The sequence below is a fragment of the Musca vetustissima genome, unplaced genomic scaffold (assembly GCF_032173495.1).
Source record: "Musca vetustissima isolate MV318-11 ecotype Yass unplaced genomic scaffold, APGP_CSIRO_Mvet_v1 utg48063, whole genome shotgun sequence".
Taxonomy (NCBI): domain Eukaryota; kingdom Metazoa; phylum Arthropoda; class Insecta; order Diptera; family Muscidae; genus Musca; species Musca vetustissima.
The window spans coordinates 1-8,878 of record NW_026884125.1 but is presented as its reverse complement, the minus strand read 5'-3'; the positions used below and the strand labels follow the sequence as shown (position 1 = coordinate 8,878).

Below are 8,878 nucleotides of genomic sequence, written 5' to 3'. Positions count from 1 at the left end.
TTGGGGCACCATTTACATTAAATCGGACGAAAATATATATGGGAGCTATATCTAAATCTGAACCGATTTTCAAGAAATTTTACACACATCGTTCGAGACTTGATTCAGTACGCTATGTCAAATTTCGTGCAAATCGAAACATATATGTACTTTGGTGCGCCATTTACCTTAAATCGGACGAAAATATATATGGGAGCTATATCTAAATCTGAACCGATTTTAACGAAACTTAACACACATCATTCTAGACCTAATTAATTACGCTGTGCCAAATTTCGTGCAGATCCAAAGATATTTAGGGACTTTGGCGCACCATTTACCTAAAAAATGCTGTAGTTGCTTATGGTCTATCTCGTTTTTGTTGCTGGGATTCCGCTGGGTTTTTGTTGCTGGGAGGTAAATAAGCAGAGAGCGATAAATAATGCACGAGATATCCCAACAGTGCTGAGTGGACTGTATGATAGATTTTAGCTTGATGAATTATTCCTCATAGCCAATGAGGAATAATTAGCGAAAATAAGAAAGAGAAAATAAAACCAGTTAGTAATTTTCTTATAAACGTTACAAAACGTAAAACTACTATTGGTTTATTGAGAGAGAGATGAGATGCTTACCAGTGCGAGTCAGTTACAAGAGTGACTTAATGATAAGTGTCATTTGACTGGGTAAGCGGCGCTTTAGAGTAGATTCGTTAAAAAGAGATTAACTTAACGAGAGTACTTAAACTACGGGTACAATTCATTTTACTTAACCTAGTACAATTTGTTTTGATACAATTCACAATAATTCAGTAGTTCAATTCTTAAACTAAGGGTATTCATTTTATAAATGTGGCGAATTCAGCGAATTTGTCCATGGCCCCGGCCTTGCACCTGTGCAACGGATGTGGAGACACACAGCACAGACGCCAGAGATTTTATGGCCTGTGAAAGGAGACGTTGGTTGGGCATTACCACGCTTCGAATATTGACACTCTGGGGCTGACGGTAGCGGCGACGGGTGTAGGTTTGGGAGTTATTGCGTGACTGCCGACGCTGGGGTTGATGTGACGATTGTGGTCGTTGTTGCTGTGGTGGTCGATGTTGACGATTTGGTCGTCGGTTGTTCCGCTGCGATGCAGGATTCGGAGAGGTTCTGCGCGGAACCAGCTCCCGGGATGGGCTCTCTTCTCCGCTGGGCAGTGCCAGTCGACCATGCACATTTGGCCGAAAGTTTCCCTGCGATTCAGGGTGCAGCATGGTGTGATGTTGGTAACCACATTTACGGCAGACGTCCTTCGAGTGGCAGTCTCGTACCGTGTGACTCTTGGCCAAGCAGTTCAGGCAGTATTTAAATTTTCGGATGACGTTTCGCCTCGCTGGAACCCGCATCATAATGAACTGCTGGCAGAAACGCAAGGAGTGCCGCTGGTTGCAAACAACACATTTGTACACTTCGTGGCTATTGATTGACCTGAAATGGGATATGAATTAGTACGGCCCATTTCACTGTATGAAAAGGAATATATAAGGATGAAGTGAGGTGGAATGAGAAGTGATATGGTTACCATTTAATAGGGGGAAATTAGAGCTGAAATAGAAATATATATATATATATTTTTTTTAGTTGATGTGTTAGTCGGATGTGTCATCATCCAACAGTGGCAAGTAGCAGAGCTTGACAATTGGGCGAGTTATGGTGCCAGAAGCAGTCCTTACTTCCACTACTCTGACCTGCGTATCTGATCCGCTATGTGTATTCGTGATTCTACCAAGCCTCCATTCGCTAGGAGGCAACAAATCATCCATAACCACGACTAAATCACCGACTTTAAGATTAGGAGTTGAACGTCTCCATTTGTAACGTTTTTGTAGTGACTTTAAATAGTCTTCTTTCCACCTGACGGAAAATTGTTGATGAATTGCCTTCAATCTGAGCCACCTATTTATGATAGACAAGTTTTGATTACTAGGTTCTGGTAACGCCATAATCGGAGAACCTCGAAGAAAATGCCCAGGAGTCAAGGCGGTGAAATCGGAGGGATCTTCAGATATTGCAGATATAGGACGCGAATTTAGAACTCCCTCGATTCTTGCTAATACTGTTGAAAACTGTTCAAAAGTAAACCGGTGAGCACCGGCAATTCGTTTAAAGTGGTGCTTGAAGCTTTTCACAGCTGATTCCCATAACCCACCCATATGTGGAGCATGGGGTGGAATAAACTTCCATTCGAAGCCATAAGCAGCATACTTGTCTGAAATGTCTTGAGCGGTGGATTTTAGAAATAAGCAAAACTCTCTTGCTAGTCGTCGACTAGCACCAAGGAAATTTTTACCATTATCAGATACTATCCGAGAGGGTAGTCCTCGCCTCCCAACGAACCGAGCCAGTGCGGCCTCAAAGGCGATCGTTGACAATTCGGAACAGGGCTCTAAATGAATAGCTTTCGTGGTAAAGCAGACGAATAAGCATACATAGCCTTTAAGTATGGGCGATTGACGCAAAATAGAACTTTTTAATTCGAACGGGCCTGCAAAATCTATACCTGTGATGTGAAAAGGGGGAGTCAAAGTACACCGTTCAGGTGGTAATGGAGCCATAATTTGCGAACAACACTTTTGCTTGTAGATGAGACAGATTTTGCATTTGTGAATGATGCTTTTAACTTTTGGTTTGAGACGAGAAATGTAGAATTCCGTTTGAACCATTCTACACATTAAATTACAATCAGCGTGAGCCAGACAAAGGTGCAAATGCTCTAGATATAACCGACAAAATCTGGATTTGTTAGGAATAATTATTGGGAACCGTTCATTGTATGGCAAGGAAGAATTAGCTAGCCGGCCGTTAACTCTCATTATCCCTTTTTCATCCAAAAACGGGTTAAGAGACTTTAGGGAGCTTTTTGTCGATATTTCCATGTTGCTTTCCAGACACTTGTATTCTTCTTCATAAAATTTTCGTTGATAGTAAATTATGAGGCGATTTTTAGCAAAGGCGAAATCGGAGTGCGATAACTTTTCGTCGGATACTTTTGAAAAATTGCGCCGTTTGCTTATGCTATTTTGATAAAACCGGCCAATATAAGCAAAAACCTTTAACGCACGTTTGTACGTAGAAAACGGTCTCAAAATGTCGGAATCTTCTTCCTCTTTAGTTTCCAGCGCAACCATTGCTTGTATTTTTGTTCTTTTACCTAAATTAGGGGGGCCAATAAAATCCCTTTTCGGCCATTCTGTTGAGGGATGTACAAGCCAATGTGGACCATGAAACCACACTGAATCTGGTTGAAGATCCTGAGGTTTACAACCTCTAGTCCCTAAATCGGCAGGATTATCGTGGGTAGGCACATGACGCCAACAGGCGCTTGGAACTAACTCCAGAATCTGAGCAGTTCTATTCGCTACGAATGTTTCCCAGGACCAAGGGGGTTTTGATAGCCAACCTAACACTATCGAGGAATCTGTCCATAAATTTATGGTTTCAAACTTGAAGTCGAACGTCGATACTACATAGTTAACTAATTTTGCGAGCAGAACAGCGCCGTTAAGCTCCAATCTGGGTAGACAAACTGGCTGTAATGGAGCTACTTTACTTTTAGCGACGAGCAGATTAGAAAATACTACATTTTCTCTCGTTTGACAACGAATGTATATGCACGCACAAATTGCAGATTGAGAAGCGTCAGAGAAGCCATGAATTTCTATTTTGTTTTGAGGACGATACTGAATCCATCGTGGAATTGAAATTGTATCAATATCTTGCAAATCTGCCAACAAATTATTCCATTTTTGTTCTGATTCGGTACTGATGTTTTCATCCCAGTCAATACCTTCTAACCAGAGCTGCTGCATTAAAACCTTCGCGCGAATTATTAACGGTGCTATCCACCCAGCGGGATCGAAGAGCTGAGCAACAGCAGAAAGTACTTGACGTTTAGTCATAGTTTGATTAGATCTCGCTACTCCAATGTGATACGAAAAAGTGTCTGTTAATGCATTCCATTTAATACCAAGTGTTTTAGTCGAACTATTTTCTTGTAAGCTCAGAAATTCAGAGTCATAAAGATCTTCAGAAGAGAGTGTCGAGAGAAGATTTTTGTCGTTTGCCGTAAACTTTTTGAGAGGAAAACCTGCACTACTAAGAACCGAAATAAGATCTTTCTGATTATTTATTGCTTCTTCCACCGTGAAACCTCCAGTTAGAACATCGTCAACGTATGTTTCTCTCTGAATTATTTGATGGACGTTAGGATATTCATTTTTCGAGTCTTCTGATAATTGCAATAGCGTGCGTATAGCGAGGAACGGTGCGCAATTTACACCGAATGTGACAGTTTTTAAGTTGTAATCTTTGACCATATCTTCGGGACTGGTTCGAAAGAGAATTCTCTGAAATGATCTATCGTGTGGATGTATAAGAATTTGTCTATACATTTTTTGGATGTCTCCGCTGAAGACATAAGGATATTTTCGCCAATTAAGTATTACTGACGTTAAGTCTGTTTGGAGAGTGGGTCCTGTATGAAGGACATCGTTAAGAGAAAACCCTGACTTTGATTTTCGAGATGCGTTGAAAACTACTCGTACTTTTGTGCTTTTATGTTCTGGTCGAACAACTGCATGGTGTGGGAGATAAAAGGATAAGTATTTGCCTTCTATGCATAATTCATGAGACGAGGTTTCTTCCATGTGATCTAATGACAAATATTCATTTAAAACTGCGTTATATTCAGTTGCTAATTCATTATTACTTGACATGGTTTTTTCCAGGCGCGTATATTGGGCTAAGGCTGTGTACCTTGAAGAGCCAAGAAACAATGTATCGGAAAATTCCTTTTTAAAAGGCAATCGGACCATATAACGACCATCAGCAGTTCGTGTTGTGGTTTTTTTGTAGAATTCTTCACAAAATTCATCTGAGACTGAGACGGGTGGAGTACGAGGAACCTCTTCCTGTTCCCAAAATTTTCTTAGCAAATTGCTTATTAAAAAATTTTCAGATTCGACTATTCGAGATGTGAACGAATGAACTTGTTCAACTTGCATTGGGCCACTTAGCACCCAACCGAATATTGTGTTATAAGCAGATGCATTGCCACATATATTCTTTTTAATACCCTCTAGGTTTATAAATCTTTCAGAATCATTGCCCAAAATGAGATCGATTTGAGACGACTTGTTAAATGATGGATCAGCTAAATCGATATCTGCTAGATCCTGAGGGTTAGCAACTTCAAAAGTGGCAGAGGGAAGAGATTTGACTACTTTAGGTAATACGATTGCTGTTATAGAAAATCGCATATTATGTTTCGGGGCGACAATAATTAATTCACACTCCTTTTTGGAAGTCTGTTTCTGGCCTCCAACACCAGTAATTTCGAAATAACCTTGAGAGGTGGGAATTTGCAATAAATTTCGAATCCTTTCTGATAGGAAAGTTCTTTGTGATCCAGGATCAATCAATGTTCTTAATGTGAATAATTCGCCCCTGTGTTCGATTTGAACTAGCGCTGTTCGTAGAAGAATTGTGTTGTTATCTGTGCAAAAATTGGCGTGAACTTGAGACGAGCGTTTTAAATTAGATGTTGATGGACTTTCAGGAGTAGTCGTGTGAATTGGCTTGAAAAACTTTTTATTTGAGTCAATGCGCATATCTTCGGAGAAGTTTTCTGAAGAAGATTTATTTATGTGGAGAAGTGTGTGATGATCTTTATGGCAAACCAAACACGTATTATTGCTTTTACAGTTTCCTTTCATGTGACCAGATGATAAACAGTTAAGACATATATTATTTTTGACAACAAAATCTACCCGTTGCTGAATTGACAACTTTCGAAATTCTTGACACGACCTGATCTGATGATTCGTCTTGCAATAGGAACATTTGAGATCGACCCTTTCCTGAGAAGAATTTTGTTGTTTTTTCGAAAACATATGAGAAGCTGAGGATTGAGTCTCCTTTGAATGCCGAATGCTTGAGATGCGTTCAACTACTTCGAACCGATTTATGAGGAATTCATCTAGTTGTCCCCAGGTTGGCAACTCTCGATGAGATTTGAGCGATTGCTCCCAAAGAGATAGAGTTTCATCAGGTAATTTAGTAGACCAAGTATATTAAGATTGGATCCCAACTTTCTATGTCGACATTGAGTGTTTTTAGTGTGCAAAGACAGTCACTTACTGTAGAATGGACCTTTTGAATGGACTCGCTATTTTCCACCGTGGCAACAGGAATGTTAAACAAAATTTTGAGTTGATTATCTACAAGGACCCTTTTGTTCTCATATCGAGATTTGAGCGCACCCCACGCCAATTGAAAATTGTCATCGCAGAGAGGATATCGCTTCACTATAGCACCCGCAGGACCTTTAGTTTTATTTCGCAAGTGATAAAGTTTTTGAGCCTGGGACAATTTTGGGTGGTTGACATAGACCGCTGTGAACATGTCACGGAAAGAAGGCCATTCTTCATAACCACCTGAAAATATCTCGGTGTCACACGGAGGAACCTTTATACAAATAGGGGAATTATCAAGAGACGACTGGGGTAAATTAATTGGGAGCACACTTTGCCTAGCACCTTGATGATTCTGAGCACCTGAAATTCTTAAAATATCTTCAATTTGTGATCTCGCTGTGTAATATGCTTCAGAACTAGCATTAAAATTGATCTTTGCATTTTCTTTAAAATCTTTGACATTAGCGGACTTAGGAGACAACATAACATTTTTGTATGCATTCTGCAAATTCAACCACCTTTGCTCTAAATCATTTAATTTGACTTGTAAAACTGAGTCAGTTTGATCTGTAATATCACTTTGATCAAACTGTTCGCAAAAATTTACCAAATGATCGCATTCAAACAAAAACACATCATGTTCTGGAGATGTCTGCGTTATACTCTTCGCAGAAATCGATGCTTTAGGCCCATTACTGGGAATAATCTTTGACGATGTCGATGCTTTCATGGTATCAGTGGCAACGTTTTCAGAAACGGACATATTCAATTTTAATTATATTCGAACACTCGAGATGAAACTGTTTTGAAGTAACCACTGACTTAGGCAAAAATAATTTTATTCGTTCTTCACTTCAATCTTTATTGAGTCGAGTAATTCCTTATAAGCAAATAATCTTGGTTCAGACGACGAATTTGCTACACCAATCTTCAAATTTATCTACTTCCAGAAATTTCTTCAACTTTCAAACCTTACGAATTTCAAAATACTTTCATGTAGTTGTAGTTTTAGTGGGTGACTACTGAACCAATTAAAAGAAACGATTGTAGTTTTTTTCCGGGTGACTACCAAACCGTAATTCACGAGAAAGCAAGCTTGTTAAAATCCGATGAGAATTTAATTCAATAGAATAAGCGACTGAATTTCAATTAATTGCGCAATCAAAATTTCAATAAATGTAATAAAATAGCACTCAATCATGTGAGCGTATTTCCACAGAAAATCTTTCTTTTTTTTTTAATTCAAAATATTAATTGAGACGAGCACCGTAGCTATAAGAATGGCACAACTGAGACGCGAAATTTTTTCCAATATAAGTCACAGGTTTGATACCAATTTAATTTTTTTCCAAAACGAATTTAATTTCTATAAAAGTACCGCAATTATAATTCAAATTATTATTTTTAATTTTTTTTTCGTCACTGGCACATTCTTTTAGCACTAACTCTTTATTATAATTTTTTTTTTTTTTTTTGCTGAAAAAAATATTTATATTTAGTTGGATATATATGAGATGAGTGTGTAATCAATATTGTGTTAGTATATTAAATTCATTCGAATTTTTCATTATTTTTGTTAAAATTACTAATTTTTTTCTTTGGGTCTACACCCTATAAATGATGAACTAATATTTTTTCTCGAGTGTATAGTGAGCGGTTCATATGCCGTGTTATTGTTATTATTCTTTTCGTTTCTTCTTTGTGTTATATTCTCCCCACTGGCTAACCGTGGTTTGAATAATGTACGCTGTGTGTGTTTGTATATATTTTCGTTTACTTAAGAGATGTGTGTGGTGCTTGTTGTAATGATGATATTGTTATTATAAATATTTCTGTTATTCTTGCAGTGAGAAATGTGTACACCCAAAAAATAATGATAGTGCCACTAAATGACGGTGATATAATTTTTTTGTTGTGAGATGTGCCAATATGTATTTAATATAATGTATTATTTATTACCGTGTATGCTGGTATATGGCAAAGTGATTTTTTTTTTTTTTTTTTTCTTTCCAACTTTGTGCTGTTTGTTAATGTATTTTATGTATATGCTTCGATAATGCAAATATATGGATGTGTGTAACGGTGATCATTGACAGCAAAAAAATATACCTTGCAATATTCTCCAACGGGATCTATTTATTTTCACCTTTTTTATGCACATATATATACATACTATTTTTTTTCTCCACGAAAAAAAATACGTTTAACAAAAAAAATTCTTTTTTTTTTTTGAGTGTTTTCTCTTTTGGCACTTTATTCAATTTTTTTTTGTCACCAACATACAGCACAGAGATGAAGTTGTTGTTGTTTTATACCAGACACTTTTCTCACTTTGGGCTTTGCTTTTTTCGGTCGTTTTGTTGTTTGTGTAATTTTTAGAGATCTTGGTTGGAATTTCTTCTTTTAGTTTTGCACACACACACACACACACACACTTTGCTAATATTCACTTTTCTATATATTGAATTGCAAAAAACGCACTTACCGACTCGATGGCAAATAGAGTAACTATAGAGTTTTGTGATGTTACCTCATATTAGTTGCTGCTTTGCTGATATTTCTTTTAAAAGAAATTTCCTAAGACCAATAGGCGTGGATTTTTTAAAGAAATTTCTTAAGACCAATAGGCGTGGATTTTTTAAAGAAATTTCCTAAGACCA

General features: G+C 37.7%; 1 protein-coding gene across 1 annotated transcript; it reads right to left on the bottom strand.

The window, feature by feature from the left end:
• Positions 1-416: 416 nt before the first annotated feature.
• LOC133331153 (uncharacterized) lies at positions 417-8,521 on the bottom strand. The gene is made up of 2 exons (XM_061539546.1): positions 8,328-8,521; positions 417-1,452 (listed from the first exon to the last, which is right to left on the bottom strand). Exon 2 carries the CDS (start codon positions 1,371-1,373, stop codon positions 840-842), a length of 534 nt encoding a protein of 177 aa, XP_061395530.1. The 5' UTR covers positions 1,374-1,452; positions 8,328-8,521; the 3' UTR covers positions 417-839.
• Between the last annotated feature and the right edge of the window lie 357 nt (positions 8,522-8,878).